This window comes from Centropristis striata, chromosome 13 (assembly GCF_030273125.1).
Source record: "Centropristis striata isolate RG_2023a ecotype Rhode Island chromosome 13, C.striata_1.0, whole genome shotgun sequence".
In the NCBI taxonomy this organism is placed as follows: Eukaryota; Metazoa; Chordata; class Actinopteri; order Perciformes; family Serranidae; genus Centropristis; species Centropristis striata.
In genome coordinates this window covers 34,922,393-34,948,716 of record NC_081529.1, presented here as the reverse complement: position 1 = coordinate 34,948,716, position 26,324 = coordinate 34,922,393, and the positions used below count along the sequence as shown (strand labels likewise).

General features: G+C 35.6%; 1 protein-coding gene across 2 annotated transcripts in view; it reads right to left on the bottom strand.

Annotated features, from left to right (window-relative positions):
- prkcab (protein kinase C, alpha, b) overlaps window positions 1-26,324 on the bottom strand; it is a 203,583-nt gene that overhangs the window by 53,134 nt on the left and 124,125 nt on the right. For both annotated transcript variants that reach the window (XM_059347130.1, XM_059347131.1), the window contains exons 4-5: window positions 13,436-13,547; window positions 5,510-5,638 (exon numbers count right to left, since the gene is read on the bottom strand). In XM_059347130.1, the coding sequence (XP_059203113.1) occupies window positions 5,510-5,638; window positions 13,436-13,547 (241 nt within the window). The remainder of the gene's footprint in view (window positions 1-5,509; window positions 5,639-13,435; window positions 13,548-26,324) is intronic.

Sequence of the window (26,324 nt, the reverse complement as noted above, 5' to 3'; positions counted from 1 at the left end):
GGCTATTTTTATGCAGAAACAAAGTCAAAATATCGTTTTTTTTTTCACTAAAAATGTGAGAACTGTCCGCCATGTTTTTTGTTCTGACTTCCGGAACCTTGAAAGTCACGTGACTTGGACACAAATCTGCATTGTAGCGAAATTTGTGTGTATTTCACGGAAATTTGCGTGATTCCGTGGCTATTTCACAGATTCCTGTGAGACCAGGTCGGCCAGAAGGGAAAATGATGACGAGCTCAACTGAGCGATGGTTTCAGCTGGTAGAGAAAGAGAACAAAGGAGAGATGTTGATGTCTTATTGAGGGAGAAAATGAAGGAAGATCAGTGAACGGACCGGAGCTCAGCAGGTATACGGAGAGAAAATAGATGAGGTCTCTGAGGAACAGGTAGGAGATGATAACAGGAAATGTCAATATTAGAAGAAGGGATGGAGACAGAGAGAGAGAGAGAGAGAGAGAGAGAGAGAGAGAGAGAGATGTGTCTGTTTTCTTGGCTGGAAAGATTTAATCAGGTTCAGATTGTTGCGGTGAGCCTCTAGTCTGTAGGAGAGAAGAACAAGCTGAGGTTCTCTGTTCAGAGCGCTAACATGCAGGAGGAGAGAAACTACAGAGAACAGAACAGTTCACATTGTTCTCTTCCTCTTCCTCCTCTAACCGCTCTAACAATCCTCTTCTTTCAACTGGTCCGTCTCTGTAACAACAGTTTACTGCTGCTCTGGAGACTTTTCATTTCATCTCTATCCTATTTACTTCACATATTTTTCCTATAGCCCTCTATGGTACGGTGTTGCCCCATTTCTGGCCTGTCAGATTTCTACAATGCATGTTTTTGAGTGATGCGATACTTTTAAAAAGAGGGAAGAGTATAGGGAACCAATAGCAACGCTTTAATTTGTCACATGACCTCCAGGAGGCCATATTAGGACTGTTTCCACAACCGCCCAATACCCAGAATGAGGCGGGTCTCACTCGCCGAAACGCCCCTAATTTGAATACGAGCCGTCCAGAGCGGACTTTTGTCAGGACTTTTTTCGTCCCTGTAGAAGAGCAGGGTCTTTATTCTCCCCTGAAAAAAGCCTGGTTACTGATTGGATAGAACGCTAAGCAGGATGTGACAGTTAATGTGGATGAGACAGTTAACAGTTAGCTCTGTAACAGTACAGTGTGTATGTGCTAACAGGCTAACAGTTAGCTCTGTAGCAGTACATTGTGTATGTGCTAACAGGCTAACAGTTAGCTCTGTAGCAGTACAGTGTGTATGTGCTAACAGGCTAACAGTTAGCTCTGTAGCAGTACAGTGTGTATGTGCTAACAGGCTAACAGTTAGCTCTGTAGCAGTACAGTGTGTATGTGCTAACAGGCTAACAGTTAGCTCTGTAGCAGTACAGTGTGTATGTGCTAATAGGCTAACAGTTAGCTCTGTAGCAGTACAGTGTGTATGTGCTAACAGGCTAACAGTTAGCTCTGTAGCAGTACAGTGTGTATGTGCTGCTGCTGCAGGAGGTGTTCACTTAGCGATCTCTGTTTGTTTACAACAAGCACCAGACACTCTGTGCACAGTTAGCAATGCTGGTTAATTCACCATCACTATGTTTATGATCAGTGAAGACGCTGTGCATAATTAGCCATGCTGCTTTCAGCTGCTGACATTGTGCACAGTTAGCGACGGCGAAATGTTTCCTACAGGCAACATTCAGACAAGAAACCGGTTAGAAAAGTTCCTTTTATAATGTTTTTAAATTTAAAATGTTTTGTATTGTCCCCCATTGAAGCTACTGAATCTTTGACACATATTTATTACATAAATTATGTTAAAATTGATTTTAAAAACTTTCTTTTTCACTTGTGCACCATTATGGTACAATGTTGCCTGAAAGGTCATGTGTTAACAAGTTCTGGTTTATTTTTCACACAGAAAAAGCAATCCGAACATGTGTTTTGGGCTCTGGATTATTGAAATTGTTTTTTTTCCCACAATTTGTAACACACTTATTTATCACATAAAGATGAATACTGTAGCTGTATGACGAAGGGAGAACAAACATGGATGTAGAGTGTGTATGTGTTAAATATCAGACACCACATGCGCCAGCAGCAGGTGCTGCAGTACGCTCCTTGACGTTGACACAGTGTGAAGCCACACTTTCACAAACACAGAAACGCTGCCGGCTGTTTTGTTGTGTGTAAAGTCAAGGACAACACGAGAGCACACTCTAGTCCAGGGGTCTCCAACTCAAAGTACCTGGGGGCCGCTGGAGGCAGTATCAAAATAAGCAAAAAAAGACACAAAATTACAAAAAAAGACACAAAATTACAAAAAAGGACACAAAATGACCAAAAAATACAATAAATTATTAAAACAAGATACAAAATGACCAAAAAAGACACAAAATTACAAAAAAAGACACAAAATTACAAAAAAAAGACAGAAAATGACCAAAAAAAGACACAAAATGACCCAAAAAGACACAAAATTACAAAAAAAGACACAAAATGACCAAAAATACACAGAAATCCCCCAAAAGACTCTAAATTATTTTTAAAAAAGATACAAAATGACCAAAAAAAGACAAAAAAATTACTTACAAAAGACATAAAATTACCAAAAAAAATACACAAAATTATTAAAAAAAGACACAGAATTACCCCAAAAAAGACACAAAATTACCAAAAATACCACAATTGGCCCACGGGCCGCGAGTTTGAGACCCACGCTTTAGTCTAACATGTTAACAGTCGTCTCTCTGTGAATGTGAGCCGCTTCAGTTTCAGCCGAATCAGAAAAGAGCTGATATAACCGCTGTCATAATCTGCTGAGTCACTCATTCTCTCTGACTCGTCACATCACATCAGGGACATGAAACGGGACAGAGACAGTGTTTCTGCCAGCGCTCAGCAGGAAAGTGTCAGACTGAAACACAATAAAAAGTGAAAAGCAGAGCAGAGAACAAATGCTGTGACTGGGACTCTCCCTCCATCTGGACCACTACAAACAAACAAACAAACAAACAAACAAACACGTATTATGAAAGCAATATATTTCCGAGTCAATCACATCTGCCACATCTGTCCCCGCTCTAGCCCGAGGTTATTTCCTGTTTGATCCCCACGGAGTTAAAAACACTTTATTGGCCCTGGCACTCTTATTCCCTGAGAGAGAGAGAGAGAGAGAGAGAGAGAGAGAGAGAGAGAGAGAGAGAGAGAGAGAGGGAGAGAGAGAGAGAGAGAGAGAGAGAGAGAGAGAGAGACAGAGAGAGAGAGAGAGAGAGAGAGAGAGAGAGACAGAGAGAGAGAGAGAGAGAGAGAGAGAGAGAGAGACAGAGAGAGAGAGAGAGAGAGAGAGACAGAGAGAGAGAGAGAGAGAGAGAGAGAGAGAGAGAGAGAGAGTCATTTCTCTCCCTGCCGAAGGCGTTTTAACACGGGAGACTTGTCCACTCCAGGTGCTGCTGCTGACTGACAGGATAATTTGGAGGTGTTGAAAATACACACACACACACACACACACACACACACACACACACACACACGTGGGACACACAAGTTATGAAAGCAGCCATGACTCCATTTTTTTTTATGCCATAAATGCAAACTAAGTGGTTTTTAGAGTTCTCTTTAGGTGTTTTTTCTTCTTTTCTTGCAGAGTTTGATTCCAGTTTATTAACCCTCTATTACCCTTTTGTTACCTGTGCTTTCTTTATGTAATTGTTAGCAATTAAGGATGCTTATTTTATGAATAAATGATACCTTGCACAGGGCGTCAAATATTAGAAACCGCCTCATATACTAACTCGGCAACAGTGGTTGCTCAACTTCATAGATGTTGCGCTTCTGGAACTGTCCACAGCACGCGTCCATGATGCAAAGGCATTTTGGTGTGAGCTGAGTGAGCTCTGTGTGTGTGCGTACATAGGTATGCACATGCTTATATTTGGTAATTACTTTATTTATGTGCTGTTGAATGATGATGATTGTTGTCCTTCAAATCCAAATAAAAATTTGATCACAAAAAAAAAAGGTTCATGTGTCCTCAATTGTCCGATCTTGTTTATTCTCCCTGTACAACATCAGGAAGATCAGACTCTATCTGACTGAACAATCCACACAACTCCTGGTTCAGGACCTTTTACTATTGTTGTGAATTAATTTGAAGATGTATTAAAATATCAGACATATAGCAGTTTAAAAATGAACCACATATGGGTTGACAAACACAGAGAAATCTGAGCAACAGTCACAGTCTCTTTACAGGAAACTTCTGCTTGTGTAGCTTGAATATTGTATCTGTTTTGTGATACTTGTCATTAAATCCCTCACAGGGCTGTCTTTCTAGAAACTCTTGTCGTCTATTAAGATATTCCACCACATTATTGCGTTTAGACTACTGCAACTCTTCCTGCTGCACCACCAAGCCTCTGCAGATGATCCAGAATGGGATCCTCCTGAAGGCTGAAGGCCTCTACGTCTCCAACCAGACTCTTCTCCTCTGTAGAGCCCTATAGGTGGTGGAACCAACTTCCAAACTCCATCCGTTATGCTAAATCCTAATTAGGGGTGTGATGATACATTCAGCTCATGAGACACGATATTGGGTTCACGAGAACGAGACGAGATTTTAAGAAAACTACAATGACAAAATATCTGACTGGACCAACAGACTTTTATTTAGTTGCATTTTGAAATGTTTTATTATAACTCTTTACATGCATGATGTAAGCATGAGCTGTTAACAAACTTCTTCTTCCACAAATTGAAACTAAAACTAAAATTTATAAAAGTTAAAACAAAATAAATTAAACTAAATATTTCTCTCTTTTTTTTCAAGTGCAAACAATATAAGCCGTGTTTCCTTTACCGGGAAAGTCTCAGGCCACGCCCTCTCAAATGTCTCCGGAGGTGACGTATGGTTTTGGATTGTCGCATAATTGCTTAAACGAAGCAGCATGGCTAATACAGCTAGTACAGCTTCTCCGCTGATCATTGATTAAAATATGAGCAGCTCTGATTTAGGAAATCCCACTGCATCATTCTGGCCGCTTGCTGCTTCCCCTCCTTCTCCTCCTCTTGTTCTTTTCATTTTACTGCCCCCCACAGGTCACAAATAGAAGTTTGGATAGCTCACAAATCTCGCGAGACAGATTTTTAACTCAAGTTTAATCTCGCAAGATCTCGTGGCACGAGATCTCGTCACACCCCTAGTCCTTCTCAATCTTTAAGAAGAGACTGAAGACCAACTCTTTACTGAACACCTTCACTTTTGATCTACACTGACGACTACAACAAATATCTCACTGACCGCTCTCGAAACCTAAAAGAACTTGTGTCCTAATGGACTCAAACTGAACCCACGGCACTTACTCTGCTATGTATCTTGACTTCATCCTTGATTGTGTTGTATTACTCTCATTTGTACGTCGCTTTGGATAAAAGCGTCTGATAAATGACATTGTAGAATTGTATTACCTAGAAAAGATGTCAGTTTTTAGAAGCAGGCAGCAGTGACTGAAACCAACCTGTGACGTGTAGTCTGTCCATGTTGACCTCGATCTTGAGGAAGAGGCGTCCCCGGCGCTCCGTGTGATCCGTCCCACACAAGCTGGGAACGTTCACCACACACTGGTTGTGTACGTTCATGTCGCAGGCTAGAAAGAGACAGAAAGAAGAGAGAGACTGTTGAGTTTATCCCAGGCGGCAACCTCCTGGTCTGAGCAGGGCGGCCAACCAGGAAGTGCCTTTAGCTGCAATCTACCGAAAATTCCAGCAGGGGGCGCTAAGTTTGGTTGCAGAAGCATTTTGTTCCATTCATTTCAATACAAAATGAGAAAACTTCTCACTTGATTTATTACCTCAGAAATGTTTTCAGGACAACACTATGGTCTCACTCACTAGTAAAAAATCTTCTTCAAGACAATCTGATGTCAATAGTTCTAATAATGGCCCCATTTAGAAGAAAATAGAAGATAAAGAATCGTATGATTTGGGGCGGGGCTACCTTTGATTGACAGGTCACTAACAAGGCGAGCCGTCACCAGGAGAGAAGCAGAACAATGCGTATCCACGGCAACGTGTCAATAAAGTTATAATGTTATATAGATATAATAAAGGACGTTTAGCGGTTTGGTCTCATAACTTCGACCCTTTCACTGTATTTTCACTGTAATCATACGTATAAAGATTCACATTACACTGAATTTAGAAAAGTTTAATAGAATCTGTGATGTTTTTTAGTGTGAAAACGGTCTGAAGAAAACTGACAAAAAGAGTCGGTGTGGGTGTGATGTGTGTAAAAACGTGAATAAAGCTTATTATTTATTATTGGACTGAGATCTCAATGGGAGCAGACAGAGTTTCACAGGAAGCTCTGACTTGAATAAGAATGAAATAATGAATAGAAGGTGAATAAAATGAATGAAAACACACTATTTTATAAACAAACAACAAGAGGACAGGGAGTAAACTTGAACTAAATGTGCCCTTTAATTTCATCTGTATTCAGCAAACTTTTTTAGAATTTGCATGAAAGATTCAACTAAGGAGTCTTTCCCTCTTTGTGTTTAAAAGTTTATTTCCTTGAGCAACTATCCTCGAAAACTTAGCAACAATCTTACATTTATAGCATTTAAAAAGGCATAAAAAAGGAGGAAATTGTCTTAACTCTATGGAGTTTTGGGCTACTTTGTCCATTTCTGAATCCTTTCCATCCTGCCTGTATTCACACATTTCGGTCTTTTTGTGTCATTTTGTGTCTTCTTCTGTGTTTTTTTTCCAGTAATTTTGTGTCTTCTTTAGTCAATTTGTGTCTTTTTCTGTGTTTTTTTTGGGTCATTTTGTGTCTTTTGGTGTCTTTTTTGGTCATTTTGTGTCTTTTTTTGGTGATTTTGTTTCTTTTTTAGCCATTTTGTGTATTTCTGTGTTTTTTTTAGTCATTTTGTGTCTTCTTCTGTGTTTTTTTCTAATCATTTTGTCTTCTCATTTTGTGTCTTTTTCAGTTATTTTGTGTAATTTTTTTGTTATTTTGTGTCTTCTGTGTTGTTGTTTTTTGTCATTTTGTCTTGTCATGTTGTGTCTTTTTTTAGTCATTTTGTGTCTTTTTTAGTCCTTTAGTCCAACATAAAATGTGATTTTGAATCTTTTTATTTACTTTCAAAACACTCAACGCTCAATAAAGAATTTTAAATGTTGCAAATGTGAACAAAGGTGTCAACTGGAAACAGAAAGGAAAGGAAATTGGAGCAGGGAGAAACTTTTGCTGCTGTTGGAGGAAGAAAACTTGACAGAAACGTATAATAAGAAGGATTTAGTGCCAGACAATGACAATATGTGACTGCAAAGAAAATCAGTTCTAGCTTTATTCCTGTTGTTTGCAACCTTGAGGAATCAGAAAACAAAACAGATTGTGGTTTAGCAGCTGCTGCCAGAAGATGACACACACTGCTTACGCTAACAGATTATTCAGTGTGAGTCTGTGGATGTTAAACGTGCCTCAGAAGGTTGTGAGCTCACCTCTGGTCCTCTACTGCAGCTATTCACCTCCAGAGACACATGAAGTTTGTGAGTAGGAGTAAAGAGATATTTACTTACAAAATCTCACATTCACAAGTTGCCCTGGTTCTGAATCTTTTGGAAGCTTTCCACTGATGAAAGTCAATAGTTGTCGAAGCAATAAGCTGCTAGAAGATGGTTTTATTCTGGTTTTAAGTGGCTTAAACTGGTTTTTAACTGGTTTATGGTTTATTTCTCTTGGTTTTATTCTGGTTTTAAATGGTTTTATTCTGGTTTTATTCTGGTTTTATGTGGTTTTATTCTGGTTTTATGCGGTTTTATTCTGGTTTTATGTGGTTTTATTCTGGTTTTATTTGGTTTTATTCTGGTTTTATGTGGTTTTATTTTGGTTTTATTCTGGTTTTATGTGATTTTATTCTGGTTTTAAGTGGTTTGAACTGGTTTTATTCTGGTTTTAACTGGTTTTATTTAAGAAATCTCTTGGTTTTATTCTGGTTTTAAATGGTTTTATTCTGGTTTTATGTGGTTTTATTCTGGTTTTAAATGGTTTTATTCTGGTTTTAAGTGGTTTTATTCTGGTTTTATGTGGTTTTATTCTGGTTTTAAGTGGTTTGAACTGGTTTTATTCTGGTTTGAACTGGTTTTATTTAAGACATATCTTGGTTTTATTCTGGTTTTAAATGGTTTTATTCTGGTTTTAAGTGGTTTTATTCTGGTTTTATGTGGTTTTATTCTGGTTTTAAATGGTTTTATTCTGATTTTATGCGGTTTTATTCTGGGTTTATGTGGTTTTATTCTGGTTTTAAGTGGTTTGAACTGGTTTTATTCTGGTTTGAACTGGTTTTATTTAAGACATCTCTTGGTTTCATTCTGGTTTAAAATGGTTTTATTCTGGTTTTATGTGGTTTTATTCTGGTTTAATGTGGTTTTATTCTGGTTTAATGTGGTTTAATTCTGGTTTGAACTGGTTTTATTTAATAAATCTCTTGGTTTTTATTCTGGTTTTATTCTGGGTTTATGTGGTTTTATTCTGGTTTTAAGTAGTTTGAACTGGATTTATTCTGGTTTTAAATGTTTTTTTTTCTGGTTTTATGTGGTTTTCCATGCTTATTTCTAGATTTAACAATCTTAATTTAAGAAATCTTAAAAATCAAGTGAAATTATCTGTCCATGCAGCAAGATCATTTCCCTTAGATTTAGTGTTTCATCTGGTTTTTAGACACACCTTTTTTGCAGTGTGGGCTCCCAGATTTTTTCTTTTTAGACCCTAGTTGCTCAAACTGTGGCCCGCGGACCAATGGCAGCCTTCAGAAACATTTAGCTTGGCCCCAGAATGTGACACAAAATGAATGAGTTGTATGTTAATCTTCCACTGTCCATTTCAAACATTCAGTAGCTCACATTTAATTCACTACTCCTCCTAACGAGCATCTGTCGAGTCAGGAATAACTCCTTACAGAAAATATTTGTTTTGAAGAAAAAAAAGTATATTTTAAGGGAATGAAAGCAGCAATAGAAAGAGCCGGAGCTTCTCTCAAAGGTGCTGTGTAGCACTTTAACATCAATAAGTAATCACCACATTAACTTAGAAATGATATAATCACTGAGTCTGTTGGATGGTGATGTCATCTGCTCTCACACACACACACACACACACACACACACACACACACACACACTCTTGTACTTTATTCTCTCTACTATATTTTTGAGGGCCCTCATTGGAACAGTGAATTCTCTTGCAAGGTTATAATAGTTCTTTTTCATTAGTTTTAGTTTTAATTGGGTTGTGAATTTTTTTTTCAAATTCAGTTAGTTTTAATGAGTTTTTAGAGTGAGTTTGCTAGTTTTAGTTTAGTTATTTTTTTAAAATGCTTTAGTTTTTATTAGTTTTAATTAATTAATTAATTTTGCCTTCATTTCCTTTGTCTAATCCATCTTCATTATGTATGAAAAAAGTTGACAAAGACGAAAACGAAGGACATTTTTTCTAACATTCCGTGCAATACACACCCATTATAATCTCAGAATTTCTCCAAAAATGATCATGGTCATTGAACAGGGATTGATAAAAAACTATATGACCTATCGAAACGTGGATTAATACACCGACACACAAGACTTGTGTCTACTGTTTAAAGTTTAAATGGAGTCTCTAGGTGAAATTATGCCGGAGAAGTAGACGTTTAAAAATCTCCAATTATTGTTCTTTTTCGCTCATTTTTTTTCGGCCGTCCCATTCACTTCAATGCAAAATTTTGGGCAGTTTTACGTTCATATTCCATAGAGAAAAGTAATAGCACACCGATCCCGATCAAACCGCATGTTTTGATATATAATTTGTCCTGCAACTCTTCAAGTTGTAGGACTAGTAGCGGGACGAAATTGCGTCCAGAAGAGGAAGAAGAAGAAATCCACAGTATAACAGTAGTGCTCGGGGCTTCATTCTGGGACTTCAAGAGAGAAAATAACACTTTTCAGTCACCAACATTTATGTAAACTTATTAACTCTATGCTTATGTATACTGACACTGTGTCAATAAACATAATATGGGCATACTACGTGTCCAATTTATTTATTTACGTTGTTTATAATCATTAACGTGACGTTAGCCTTTAATTGCTAGCTGCGGCTAATGGCTAATAATAACACGGCTAACATTAATGCTACGATAACATCAGTAATAGGTCAGTTTGAAACGAAAGGTCGGGGGGAAACGATACTTTTGAAAATGAGTATCGTATCCGGATACAACGTTTTTGGTATTGATACTTTTTTGAGTATCGATACTTTTGACAACCCTAGTGGGAGTACAGAGAGAAGAATTGGGAAAGCAAAGAAGGAGGAAAAAGGAGGATGAAAAGGAGTGCAGGATGTGGGTCATACATGCAGGAAGAAGGGAAGAGCTGATGGAGGAGTGTGGGTGGAAAGAATGGGAGCAGAGAGAGAGTCAGCAGGGACAGAGATTCTGTCTGAGAGTCGTACAGTACCAGTCTATTCCCATCTGTTCTCATTAGGACGACCAGCACAGCATATTCCACCACACAGGTGCACACACACACACACACACACACACACACACACACACATTTCATCCCTTGGTATCGTTTATTATCTGCAGTGTTGTTGTTACCAGAAGAAGTGGAAATGTTATGTAATGTCATTTTGTGTCTTTTTTTGGTAATTTTGTGCCTTTTAAAAAAAACATTTTGTGTCTTTTGTTTTAAGTAATTTTTTATTTTTATTTTAGTAGTCTTTTTTGGTCATTTTGTGTCTTTTTTAAGTAAATTTTTTTCTGTCATTTTGTGTCTTTTTTAGTAATTTAGTTTTTTTGGGTAATTTTGTGTCTTTTAAAGAAAAATAATTTCGTGTCTTTTTTGAGTAATTTAGTTTTTTTTCTGTCATTTTGTGTCTTTTTTAAGTAATTTAGTTTTTTTTGGGTAATTTTGTGTCTTTTTAAAAAAAATAATTTTGTGTCTTTTTTGAGTAATTTTGTGTTTTTTGTAATTTTGTGTCTTTTTCTATTAATTTTTTTTGTAATTTTGTGTATTTTTTGGGTCATTTTGTGTCTTTTTTTTGGTCATTTTGTGTCTTTTTTAGTTCAGATGTGGCTGAGAGTAGTACAGTACAAGCACAGCATATTCCACCACACAGGTGCACACACACACACACACACACACACACATTTCATCCCTTGGTATCGTTTATTATCTGCAGTGTTGTTGTTGTTACCAGGAGAAGTGGAAATGTTATGTAATGTCATTTTGTGTCTTTTTTGGGTAATTTTGTGTCTTTTAAAAAAAATAATTTTGTGTCTTTTGTTTTAAGTAATTTTTTTTTATTTATCTTTTTGTAATTCAGTGTCTTTTTTGGTCATTTTCTTTTTTAAGTAAATTTTTTTTCCTGTCATTTTTTGTCTTTTTTAGTCATTTTGTGTCTTTTTTAAGTAATTTGTTTTTTTTCTGTCAATTTCTGTCTTTTTTTGTAATTTTGTGTCTTTTTTTGGTCATTTTGTGTCTTTTTTAAGTAATTTAGTTTTTTTTGTGGTAATTTTGTGTCTTTTAAAAAAAAATAATTTTGTGTCTTTTTTGAGTAATTTTGTATTTTTTGGGTCATTTTGTGTCTTTTTTTGTAATTTTGTGTCTTTTTTAGTTCAGATAAGGCTCAGAGGAGTACAGTACCAGCATAATCCACCACACAGGTGCACACACACACACACACACACACACACATTTCATCCCTTGGTATCGTTTATTATCTGCAGTGTTGTTGTTACCAGAAGAAATGGAAATGTTATGTAATGTCATTTTGTGGGGTCTTTTTTGGTAATTTTGTGTCTTTTTAAAAAAATAATTTTGTGTCTTTTGTTTTAAGTAATTTATCTTTTTTTCTTTAGTAATCATGTGTCTTTTTTGGTCATTTTCTGTCTTTTTTAAGTAATTTTTTTTTTCTGTCATTTTGTGTCTTTTTTAGTAATTTAGTTTTTTTGGGTAATTTTGTGTCTTTTTTAAGTAATTTGTTTTTTTTCTGTCAATTTCTGTCTTTTTTTGTAATTTTGTGTCTTTTTTTGGTCATTTTGTGTCTTTTTTAAGTAATTTAGTTTTTTTTGTGGTAATTTTGTGTCTTTTAAAAAAAAATAATTTTGTGTCTTTTTTGAGTAATTTTGTATTTTTTGGGTCATTTTGTGTCTTTTTTTGTAATTTTGTGTCTTTTTTAGTTCAGATAAGGCTCAGAGGAGTACAGTACCAGCATAATCCACCACACAGGTGCACACACACACACACACACACACACACACACACACACACACATTTCATCCCTTGGTATCGTTTATTATCTGCAGTGTTGTTGTTACCAGAAGAAATGGAAATGTTATGTAATGTCATTTTGTGGGGTCTTTTTTGGTAATTTTGTGTCTTTTTAAAAAAATAATTTTGTGTCTTTTGTTTTAAGTAATTTATTTTTTTTTCTTTAGTAATCATGTGTCTTTTTTGGTCATTTTCTGTCTTTTTTAAGTAATTTTTTTTTTCTGTCATTTTGTGTCTTTTTTAGTAATTTAGTTTTTTTGGGTAATTTTGTGTCTTTTTTAAGTAATTTAGTTTTTTTCTGTCATTTTGTGTCTTTTTTAAGTAATTTAGTTTTTTTCTGTCATTTTGTGTATTTTTTTTAGTAATTTTGCGTCTTTTTTAAGTAATTTAGTTTTTTGGGGGTAAATTTGTGTCTTTTTAAAAAAAATAATTTTGTGTCTTTTTTGAGTAATTTTGTGTTTTTTGTAATTTTGTGTCTTTTTCTAATAATTTTTTTTGTAATTTTGTGTATTTTTTGGGTCATTTTGTGTCTTTTTTTTGGTCATTTTGTGTCTTTTTTAGTTCAGATGTGGCTGAGAGTAGTACAGTACAAGCACAGCATATTCCACCACACAGGTGCACACACACACACACACACACACACACACACACACACACACACACACACACACACACACACATTTCATCCCTTGGTATCATTTATTATCTGCAGTGTTGTTGTTGTTACCAGAAGAAGTGGAAATGTTATGTAATGTCATTTTGTGTCTTTTAAAAAAAATAATTTTGTGTCTTTTGTTTTAAGTAATTTTTATTTTTTTATTTTTTTGTTATTCAGTGTCTTTTTTGGTCATTTTCTGTCTTTTTTAAGTAATTTTTTTTCCCTGTCTTTTTTAGTCATTTTGTGTCTTTTTTAAGTAATTTAGTTTTTTTTGTGGTAATTTTGTGTCTTTTAAAAAAATAATAATTTTGTGTCTTTTTTGAGTAATTTTGTATTTTTTGGGTCATTTTGTGTCTTTTTTAGTTCAGATAAGGCTCAGATGAGTACAGTACCAGCATAATCCACCACACAGGTGCACACACACGCACACACACACACACACACAGGAAGACAGACAGTGTGTACTCACTGTCACATTTCATCCCCTGGTGGATGAGGCCGTACAGCAGCGAGCCACAGTGGTCACAGAAGGTGGGACTGCCGTATGTGTGGATCTTGAACTTGTGCTTGCTTCTGGGGTCCTGGACAAGAAACAAACAGAGAAGAGGGACAACCATGAAGCATTCAGCTAGTAATAGATTCTATTCTGTCATTTTCAGGAACAACAGTCAGTATCTGACAGAGTGACATTCTGTCTTGATGGAACAACATGAAAAGTAAAAACTAAAAGGTCACTCAAGTTCTTACAATTCATCTAAAGGCGTAAAAGGGGCCACAACATATCGTCACGAGGGCCACAATTGGCCCGCGGGCCGCGAGTTTGAGGCCCATGATTTAGTGTATTAATGACGCAAAAAGACGTGCTCTGTTTGGATGCTCTTAGCAATCATTAATGAATCATTCTGAGGGCGACATTAAGCACTAGAGTGATGAACAGATGTTGTCAGAAAGTTCCTCTAAACCTCAAACTACCATCATGAATGGTTTGTGTGATTTCTAACGGAGTAAGGCAGGAAGTAGATCAGTGTTTTTGCAGCATAAATTTGATGAGCTGCAGCCTTTTGTTGTTACAACCACGAACCATACAGTTCATGGACCAAGAAAACAGAAACACTCATATGGGTCGTTGGTAAATGACCTATTCTGTCGCTTAGGTTGGAAAACCTTTAGGTTTATGCACCAAAACCACTTGTTTAAGGTTAAGTTAGGTGAGAATAGACTACTTCGCTCTAGATTCTCGCAAATCTACACTGTAAAAAATGTTTGTATAAATTACAGTAAAACACAGTCACATGACATCAGAAATAGATACATTTTTGTCTTTTTTTTTGTAATTTTGTGTCCTTTTTTGGTAATTTTGTGTCTTTTTTTAGTAATTTTGTGTCTTTTTTTGGTAATTTTGTGTCTGTTTTTGGTAATTTTGTGTCTTTTTTTGTAATTTTGTGTCTTGTTTTTGTGATTTTGTGTATTTTTTTTGTGATTTTGTGTCTTGTTTTTGTAATTTTGTGTCTTGTTTTTGTAATTTTGTGTCTTGTTTTTGTAATTTTGTGTATTTTTTTTTTGTAATTTTGTGTCTTTTTTGTAATTTTGTGTCTTTTTTTGGTCATTTTGATACTGCCTCCAGCGGCCCCCAGGTAATTTCAGTTTGAGACCCCTGACCTAAACAGTCCCTCAAATGCGCCGTTTTATTCGTCATATACATGATGGACGCATGAAGAGAAAGAGAGAGAAAGAAAGAAAGAAAGAAAGAAAGAAAGAAAGAAAGAAAGAGAGAGAGAGAGAGAGAAGTGTCCAGATGGAGAGGAAATGTCAGGCCGTTATCCTGCGTGGGGACGTGTCAGGTTGGAGTGTTGTCGTTCTTGGTGTCACTTCTCTCCATCTTGTCATCCTGGAAGATTTCCCAGCATCCTCCCTGTTTCACTCTTCAAGTGTTACTGAGGCACATTATAAACTCCACAGCGAACAGCGATCACACGGAGCCAGGAGCAGAGTTACAGGGACACTGAGAGTAACGGGGACACTGAGAGTAACGGGGACACTGAGAGTAACGGGGACACTGTTTATCTCGGCTCAACATCTGTAACAATGGAGCTAATGAGCGATCAGGGATCGATGCTCTGACGACGTTTTGTTAACTTTGTGTCTTTTTTTGGTAATTTTGTGTCTTTTTTTGGTGGTAATTCTGTGTCTTTTAAAAAAAAATAATTTTGTGTCTTTTTTTTAGTAATTTTTTCTTTTTTAATTTTGTGTCTTTTCTATTAATTTTGTCTTCTTTTGGTGCTTTTGTGTATTTTTCAAATAATTTTGTGTCTTTTTTGTAATTTTGTGTTTTTTTAAGTAATTTTGTCTTTTTTTGGTAATTTTGTGTATTTTTTTGGTAATTTTGTGTCTTTTTTGGTAATTTTGTGTCTTTTTTTGTAATTTTGTGTGTTTTCTGCTAATTTTGTGTCTTTTTTTGCAATTTTGTTTCTTTTTCTAATAATTTTGTACCTTTTTTTAGTAATTTTATGTCTTTTTTTAGTCATTTTGTGTCTTTTTTTAGTCATTTTGTGTCTTTTCTTTAGTAATTTTGTGTCTTTTTTTGTAATTTTGTGCCTTCTTTAAGTAATATAGTTTTTTTTCTGTCATTTTGTGTCTTTTTTTTTTACATTTTGTGTCTTTTTTTGGTCATTTCGATACTGCCTCCAGCGGCCCCCAGGTTATTTGACTTTGACTCCCCTGTTGTACATGGATTCATATCTTCTCCGGTCACTATTGTGATAGCTGAGGTGGGCTAATTTGTAGAATCACCACAAAACAAACATCGCTGTAATTAAATCCCTACAAACGAGGGTGGAGGAGCCCCCACCAGCGTCGCCTCCATCACCATGAAATGTGTCAGAACGCCTGCATGTGTAATTATACAGGGTGTCTACTGAGTCTATACTGAGTGAGTCAGTGGGCACACAGCGCTGGGAAGAGACGCTTTTCTTTTTTTCAAAGCAGAGAACGTGATGAAGAAGAAGAAGGAGAAACAGACGTAAAGGGAAAGTGTGATTGTGAAAGAGGAGGAGAGTGAGTAAGTGGGTGAGGGTCCCGGAAAAAAAAGACTAATTAGCATCTTCTCCTTTTAGTACGCTCCTCTAGTTTTTGGTAATTTTGTGTCTTCTTTTTGGTAATTTTGTGTCTTTTTAAGAACATTAATTTTGTCTTTTTTTTTTTTTGTAATTTTGTCTTTTTTTTTGTCATTTCGTGTCTTTTTCTAATAATTTTGTCTTTTTTTTGGTCATTTTGTGTCTTTTTTGGGTCATTTTGTGTCTTTTTTAAGTAATTTAGGTTTTTTCTGTCATTTTGTGTCTTTTTTTAGTAATCTTGCCTCCTTTTTTGGTAATTTTGTGTCTTTTTTTTGGTCATTTAGTGTCTTTTTTAAAGTAATTTAGTGTTTTTTTTTCAGTCAGTTTGTGTCTTTTTTTTGTAATCCTATGTCTTTTTTTAGTAATTTTGTCTTTTTGGTAATTTTGTGTCTTTTTTTTAGTAATTTTGTCTTTTTGGTCATTTTGTGTCTTTTTTTGGTAACACATTGCTGAAAAGTGACGAAATAAGAAGGAGAAACAGACGTAAAGGGAAAGTGTGATTGTGAAAGAGGAGGGGAGTGAGTCAGTGGGTGAGGGTCCCGGAAAAAAAAGACTAATTAGCATCTTCTCCTTTTAGTACGCTCGTCTAATTTTAGCCCCTTTCCTCTGGCTTTTCCTGGAAGCTTTTCTTGTGATAAAAAAACAAAAATCACAGATGGTGCAGTGGTCTCCCCCCTCGTGTCTCCTGGGTCTCCCTCCTCCTTAAACCATTTTCTCCTGCTGACTGCCTTCTTTTTAACTTTTCCATTGTGGGAACATTGAAGTTCTGTTAAAAGAGAGTATCTGAGTGAACAACAGACACCAGGGACTGGGAGCATCTCCCCATCTCTGTTTCTTTCTCTTTATCTCTTCCCTCCAAGTCTCTGGACAGAGAGCCTGCATGCTTCTCTCTATTCTCTCTCTCTCTTTATACGTTCTCTTTCTTTTTCTCTGTCTCATTGTCTCTCTGTCTGTGCTCTCCTCCTCCTGGGAGCCATGGGTGAAATTAAAATGGCATAGTTTCCACCAACAGTCATCCTGAGCCTTTGCATCAGAGCAGGAAGAGGCAGAAAGGCCCTCATTTATCAAACCAGAGTAGAAAATACAGTGAGTGGGTTTCCCACTGTAAATTTAAATGTAAATATCAGCAAAAAAACTGTCATTTAGACTGAATATTCCCGTTATTTTTTCAGGGTATTTGTGTCATTGTGACATCATGCTATTTCTCCATTAATTTTTACATGAAAAATGATGCTAATTAGCATCTTCTCCTTTCAGTAAGCTCCTCTAGTTTTTGGTCATTTTGTGTCTTTTTTTTTAATAGTAACTTTGTGTATTTTTTTGGTAAATTTGTGTCTTTTTAAAAAAAAATTTAAGTAATTTTGTCTTTTTTTTGTAATTTTGTGTCTTTTTTTTAGTAATTTTGTCTTTTTGTAATTTTGTGTCTTTTTTTTGGTAATTTTGTGTCTTTTTTGGTAATTTTGTGTCATTTTTTAAGTAATTTAGTTTTTTTTCCTGTCATGTTGTGTCTTTTTTTAGTCATTTTTTGTCTTTTCTTTTTTTTATAGTAACCAACAGTCATCCTGAGCCTTTGCATCAGAGCAGGAAGAGGCAGAAAGGCCCTCATTTATCAAACCAGCGTAGAAAATACAGTGAGTGGGTTTCCGACTGTAAATTTAAATGTAAATATCAGCAAAAACTGTCATTTAGACTGAATATTCCCGTTATTTTTTCAGGGTATTTGTGTCATTGTGACATCATGCTAATTCTCCATTAATTTTACATGAAAATGTTTATATTTTTACAGCAAAACTGTGTTATTTCTACAGTTTATGACAGTAAAAGTTAAAGTTTTGTGCTATTCTTTGATTTACGGTAATTAAAAGTGTCTACTATTAATTTTACGCCCTATTTCTGATGTCATTTGACTGTGTTTTACTGTACTTTATACAAACATTTTTTACAGTGTAGATTTCGAGAACTCTTGTAAGACCTGTGCCCAGTAGCCTATCGTCACCTTACTTAACCTTAAACAAGTTATTTTGGTGCATAAACCTAAAAAAGTTCTCCAACCTAAGAACTAGAACCAACCTAGAAACCAGCGCAGATCTGAGTGTATATTTGGTTTTACGACATGGTTTACATGTGATTTATCAAACGATCATCGTAAAAATGATCAGCTGTTGATAAATGTGGCGGCTGGAATCAAGCCTCATTTAAATACCAGGCCCTAATATATATATATATATATATATATATATATATATATGTATATATATATATATATATATATATATATATATATATATACATATATAATATATACTAGATGCAGATGGAAATAGACATTTTACAGAAAAACGCAGCGACGAGGTTTATGAAATAAAAGTACTTATAGTTATAAACTTAAACAAGTTCAGTGAATATTTTACATTTGGAGCACAGACTGAAAAGTTTTCACAGCTTTTTGGTTGAAGGAGGTAAACAATGTTTTAAAGTCAGTTTTAATCCAAAAGAAGAGGAAGTCAGAAAGTGAAACGCTGACGTCCAACAGCTGCAACACAACAAACTGTAAGTATGACATTAAGTACATTTTCCTTTGTAAGAATACAAAAGTATTAGTAGTAAAAAATATCTAGAAACTAGAAAAACCAACGATGGCTTGAAATCAATCCAAATATACTTATTTTGAGCAATTGTGGCTTGAAAAGCCCGACTGTAGTATCATTAAAATAAGCCAGAAATACTTGAAACAAACTTGCAAAAAACTAAAACTGATAAAAACTAAACTAAACTAAAACTAAGCATTTTCCAAAAAATAAAAACTAATTAAAACTAGCAAACTCACTCTAAAAACTCATTAAAAATAACTGAATTTGAAAACAAAAACTGACAACGAAATTAAAACTAAAACGAATGAAAAATCCAGATTGTGACAGATTTCTATATATAGTCATCTGTGTTGACAGTATATTAAAACATAAGCTGCTGCTACATGTAGCTACATGCTAACATCAGGGAAACCTGCAATCTTGGTTCAGTTTGGGAGGTTTTTTTTTAAATTCAGAAGCTTTTGTTGTTAATTTTTTAGTGCTGTTACTCTCCATTAGAATCATTTCTCTTACTGCAATGCAAAAAAGGCACACAGCACAGATACAAGAGATCCCAAAACACGGACCAATCACAGCAGATCATCAGGAGGCGAGCTTAAAGAGAGAGGCTGAATAGAGGCGCAGCATTAGAAACAGAATGTGTTTTGAACATTAAAGCATGTAAACATGTGTTAGTAGAAAGTATGGAGCTTTTATGGCTCCCCCTTTGTAAATGAGTTTTTGTATCTCCCAAAATATGACTAAGTAGATAAACAGTTTGTGAGAAACTGTGCTTTTTACCAGCCAAGCTCAGTATTAAAAACATAAATAATAAAGCAGCCCTCCTAACACAATGCAGCTTATGAACCATAATATATCAGTATAGCGTCTTGCTAACACCATTAGTCCACCTGAACACTGGGACGTTTCAGGCTCTGCCAAAAGAACAAATAAAGAACATTTATGAGAGCTATGGGATGTGCAACATGAGGCCCGGGGGCCACATACGGACAGCACCCTCACTTGAAGTGGCCCTCAGTACAACTATATGCATTTGAGCATGAGATATGTTCAGTTACGGCACTGTAAACAAATAGACACAAAATGACCAAAAGAGACTCAAAATGAACAAAAAACACTCAAAATGAACAAAAGAAACAACATGACAAAAAAAAGACACAAAATGAACAAAAAAAGACACAAAATGAACAAAAAAAATACACAAAATGAACAAAAAAGGACACAAAATGAACAAAAAAGATACAAAATGACCAAAAAAAGACACCAAATGACTAAAAAAAGACACAAAATGAACAAAAAAGACACAAAATGAACAAAAAAGTACACAAAATGAACGAAAAAGACACAAAATGACCAAAAAAAGACACAAAATGACTAAAAAAAGACACAAAATGACCAAAAAAAGACACAAAATGAACAAAAAAGACACAAAATGACCAATAAAAAAAAACACAAAATGAACAAAAAAGACACAAAATGAACCAAAAAAAAGGACACAAAATGACCAATAAAAAGACACAAAATGACCAATAAAAAAAAAACACAAAATGAACAAAAAAGACACAAAATGACCAAAAACATGAAATCTTAAAAGTGCAGTGTAAAAATGCACAAAATTACTTCTTGCAATTAATGTTAGTCTGCTGTTCTTGCACTTTAAAAAAAAGTTTTTTATTACTCTACTGCAGGGATGGGCAACTGGAGGCCCGGGGGCCACATACGGCCCGCACCCTCACTTGAAGTGGCCCTCAGTACAACTAAATACCTTTTGTATTCCTATTTATATTTGAGCATGAAATATGTTCAGTTACTGCACTGTAAACATATTTAAAACTGCAGTTTAATCACACCTGGTTAAGGGACGCTCCTATATGTGGCCCTGTGGTAGAGTCAATGAAAAACTGTGGCCCCCTGCAGCATTTAAGCTCCCCGTCCCTGTATCTCTACTGTATGTGAATTCAATGGACTTTAGTCTGTTCCTTCTCTTTGTTTTGATTACATATCAAACAGAATATGCATAATATTTAAATGTGCAAACACTTGAAGAGGCAGCACTCTTGGCAGCTTCCATCGTGGCCCACGCTACCACCTTAAAATCAACTGTTTGGTCAAATGAATACACAGATTTCTTCCAGCAAGAGAAGAAGATTTCTTTGGCACCATGCAAACCATAGAGCATGCTGTCAATGTGGGGCACGAAGACACTCAAACAAACAGGTTCCTCACATAGAGGCTGTGGCTCCGGGGCCCTTCGGACCCCTGGGCCTGTTAACATGCTTCATACACCATCTATGGGTGAAATGTCCGGGAGCTGAGAGAAGGAAACTTATCTAGTTCACTTAGATGCACATGTAAACATGCATCCACACACACACAAAGGGTACCGAGCGTTCCCAAAAGCCAAAATACAAAAAAAAAAAAAAAAACAGACAAGCAAAATGACCAGAAAAGACACAAAATGAACAAACACAAAAAACACAAAATGAACAAATAGACACAAAATGATCAGAAGACACAAAATGAACAAACAAGACACAAATTGAAACAAAAAAAGACACAAAATGACCAGAAGACACAAAATGAACAAACAAGACACAAATTGAAACAAAAAAAGACACAAAATGAACAAAAAATGACACAAAATGACACAAAATGAACAAAAAATGACACAAAATGAACAAAAAAATACACAAAATCACCAAAAACATGAAATCTTAAAAGTGCAGTGTAAAATGCACAAAATTACTTCTTGCAATTACTGTTGGTCAGCTGTTCTTGCACTGAAAAACACATAGAGGCTGTGGCTCCGGGGCCCTTTGGACCCCTGGGCCTGTTAACATGCTTCATACACCACCTATGGGTGAAATGTCCGGGAGCTGAGAGAAGCAAACTTCTCTCTGCCAGTTCACTTAGATGCACATGTAAACATGCACACACACACACACACACACAAAGAGCACCGAGCGTTCGTTCATGCTTCTGTTACAAGAAGCATCAACAATCGGGATTGTGTAATCAGATTACAAAAAAGAAAGATTAATAACTATTATCAGCCCAGGTAACAGTTTAAAAAACAAGTTTAACCCTCTATGGTACGGCGTTGCCCCATTTTTGGCCTGTCAAATTTCTACAATGCATCTTTTTGAGTGATGCAATACTTTAAAAAAGAGGGAAGAGTATAGGGAACCAATAGCAATGCTTTAATCTGTCACATGACCTCCAGGAGGCCATATTGAAACACTATTTTGCAGACTTTTCCAAAGAAAACAGCTTTGACATTTTGCACATCATCATTTCCTAAAAAAAAATATTCCTACTGATAGGAGAGTAAACCTTCATTTTTGATAGTTTCATGCAATTTATTTTCTAATTAAATAATGGAAACTTGTTAAAATGCAACTGAACTTAGACTGTTGACGACATTCATTTCAACGGGTCGCTGGTTCAATGGTTCAATGTTTCCTACAGGCCAAGGTTATAATAGTTTTGGATTTTTCATTAGTTTTAGTTTTAATTTCATTGTCAATTTTTGTTTTCAAATTCAGTTAGTTTTAATTAGTTTTTATTTTTGGGAAAATGCTTAGTTTTAGTTTAGTTTTTATTAGTTGTAGTTGTTTTATAATGGGGTATTTGTTGGGTCCAGATTCAATAAGGTCACAATAAATGTTTCCTTTATTTCCTTTGTCTGATCCATCTCAGCCCCAATAAGTTTATTAAGTCATAAAACCAGATAGATGAAATAGATTTCATATCAACCAAAAAGATTTACGTATGAAAAAAATTGACAAAAACGAAAACTAAGGACATTTTCACTATAATTTTAGTTAGTTTTAGTTAAGTTAGTTAGTTTAGTTAGTTTTGAAACCACAAAATACAGTTTCAGTTATCGTTTTTTTAAAAACTCTCGTTTTTAGTTTAGTTAACGAAAATGTTTTTTCAATTCTAGTTTTCGTTATTTACTTTTTGTTAATTATAATAACCTTGCTACAGGCAACATTCAGACAAAATTTTATTTCAGATTTCATGATTTTTGTGTATTTTTATGCTCAATATGTTAATAAAAGTGGGTTAAAGTGAAAAAAATAATTGTCAGATCATGTTGAAGTTGTGCTGAGAAAGTGTCAAATACCAAACATGAGTATAGTAAATATTATGTGGTCTATAAAGGGTAAATAGGCTCAGAGGGTTTTAAGCATGTCATATGATTATTTTATCTCTCTGTGTGTCTGCAGTAGAGGACAGTTGGCTGCAGGATGCTCGACAACATCATCATATCGAATCAAACAAGGATGAAGATCACAGACTGAAAAATGCTTCGCTCATGACGAATCAGATGCTTCATAACACTCTTGCTGTGTTCCAATCCCCATACTTCCCGTACTCACTGTACTTAGTTTGAGTACGCAGGGTGTTCCGATTCTGATCGCGGTGAAAAGAAGTGAACCTAAAGGACCCGGATGTTGCCCTCATAACGGTCAAAACGCTGAGTGTGGAACGATGTACACTATACGCACTCAACGGTCGCCATCTTGTCTACGCAGTGGAAGAGGCGGAGCCAGGCAGAGCCGCTCAGCTCGGAAAAATGTTTGTAATGGCGGCCGACGACGCCGGCGCATTCTCCACATTTGCTGTGTTAATGGAGCCATATTGCCGGATTGTATAAGTAAAGATTAAACAACACAAAGGATAATTTTTTTGCCTCTTAAAGCCGGAAGTTTTTTTTTTAGATTTGGAACAACACTCACCTGCTGAAATCTGTGTACTTTGTGAGTGCGGATAGTGTGCTGCGTTTGAGTGTACTCATGGAAGTATGGGGATTGGAACCCAGCATTTGTCTTTATAGCCGTCAACCCAGTTTGCATGAAGCCGGTGTGAAGATGTGAAGTCATCTCTGAAGCGTCCCTGTTAACCAGTTAACCCAGACACACCAGTCACAGCAGCCGCTTCACTCTTTAGACCCACAACGTCCAATTAGTAACTGATATTGTTGCCTCTATCGATGCTCGACTATAATTAGAAAGAAGCGCGTTGGACTCATTCTCATCATCCTCTTCTTCTGCTTGACCTGGCCCTCGTTACGCTCCGAGGACTTTCTGCATCATCATCATCATCATCATCATCATCATCTCGCCTCACTGGAACCCACTCCCCTCCTGGTTTCTCCTCAGCAGCTCTGTCTGTTAGTGTCAGTATTTAACTGGCTGACAGGACGTTTGATGGATACGGACTGAAATCATGACGGAGCAAATCGGCTATTAGACGTGTTTTTACATTTGTTTACCAGGGCTTTAGCTTCATGACTAACCTGTTTGGGACGTGATTTGTGCGTCATGTGTCCACAGGGTTGTGTCAGATTTATTTGAAATGCAGTCAGTTACTAAATACAAATGGCAACTTTTGTTCTTTTGGATGACTTCACAATCTGACATTGAAAAAACTGCATCTTATGCTGAGTTTACACCTAAATATTTTGTCATATTATCACGTTATTTCAAGATAATTATAATTTCACGTCATAACGTGAAATTATCAATTTATTTCATGATAATGATATTTTCATGTTAACACGTGATATATAGCGTTAGCGCGTGTACTTTGTCAGTGGTTAATGTCAGGTGTTGGGTTTATTTTATTTTTTGGGGGTTTATTTTTTTATTTTATTTTATTTTAGCTTCATGACTAACCTGTTTGGGACGTGATTTGTGAGTCATGTGTTCACAGGGTTGTGTCAGATTCCTTTGAAATGCAGTCAGTTACTGAATATAAATGGCATTTTTTGTTCTTTTGGATGACTTCACAATCTGACATTGAAAAAACTGCATCTTATGCTGAGCTTACACCTAAATATTTTGTTTTTTGCGAGCCAGAATGAACTAGTCTTTGTGCTACTAGTGAAAAAGTAGCACAAAACTTTTAGAAACAAAGTTTTAGGATTAGAAACCATCCCAAATAATCTTAAATCTAAATTTATTATGAACAAAATGAACAGACTGAAGAGCTCTTTTGATTTAATGCAATTTGACTCAATGCAATGAAGCTTCATCAGGGATTTTTTTCCTATTTCTTGTTTCACCAAAGAGTAGGTGGAACTATTAATGCACTGCACAAACACACACTGGATAACAGAGAACTGGTCCCCAGACGTCCAACAACCAGAAAACAGAAAAACACTGAAACTACAATTAAATTAGAAGACAACAATCATACTGTGTGTGCTTTCTTCTGTGTGTGTGTGTGTGTGTGTGTGTGTGTGTGTGTGTGTTCTTGTACTTCCTACATAGTGAGGACCATGACACATTTTCCACCAACAGAGTGAGGACATTTTTCCGAAGTGAGGACATTTCGGCCGGTCCTCACTTCTTAAAAGGCTTTTTTGAGATTTCAGACTCTGTTTTAAGGGTTAAAGGTTACAATTAGGTTTATGTTACGGTTATAATAGTTTTGAATTTTCCATTAGTTTTAGTTTTAATTTTTGTTATCAAATTCAGTTAGTTTTAGTTTTTAGAGTGAGTTTGCTATTTTTTATTATTTTTTATTTTTTGGAAAATGCTTAGTTTTAGTTTAGTTTTTATTAGTTTTTTTTTTTTGTAATGGGGTATTTGTTGGGTGTAAGGTTCAAAAAGGTCACAATAAATGTTTCCTTTATTTCCTTTGTCTGATCCATCTCAGCCACAATAAGTTTATTAAGTCATAAAACCAGATAGATGAAATAGATTTCATATCAACCAAATAGGCTTACGTAGGAAAAAAGTTGAGAAAGACAAAAACGAAGGACATTTTCACTATAATTAAGTGAGTTTTAGTTAGTTTTGTGGTTACAAAACTAACTAAAAGTCATACACAAAATACAGTTTCAGTTAGTTATCGTTTTTTTTTTAAATTTCAGTTAACAAAAATATTTTTTAATTTCTAGTTTTCATAATTTCTTTACTTTTCAGGGAAGGGAATTCACTATTCCAATGAGGGTCCTCACAAAGACAGAAGTACAAGAATGTGTGTGTGTGTGTGTGAGTTCTTGTTCTTCCTACATAGTGAGGACCGGAACATGTTTTTAACCAACAGAGTGGGGACATTTTTGCAAAGTGAGGACATTTTGGCCGGTCCTCTCAAAAATGAAAGTTTAAGAAATGAACTGAAACTGTATTGTGTGGTTACAAAACTAACTAAAACTAACTAAAATTATAGTGAAAATGTCCTTCCTTTTAATCTTTGTCAACTTTTTGAAGATCCATAAGACAAAGGAAATAAAGGCCAAATTTACTGTGACCTCTTTTAATCTCCCACCCAACAAATACCCCATTACAAAAAACTAAAATTAATAAAATCTAAACTAAAGCTAATCATTTCAAAAAAATAAATACTTAACTAAAACTAGCAAACTCACTCTAAAAACTCATTAAAACGAACTGAATTTGAAAACCAAAATTCACAACAAAATTAAAACTTTTAACCTTGCAAGGGAATTTACTATTACAATGAGGGCCCTCACAAAGATGGAAGTACAAGAATGTGTGTGTGTGTGTGTGTGTGTGTATGTGTGTGTGAGGAGCTTGGAGGGGGGGGGGGCAAAGTGAACAACTGTACAGTTGCTATGGTGATAATGGGTTTGAGAAAATTCCCTGATAGTTTGAAAGTCAGCAGAGAAAAACAAACT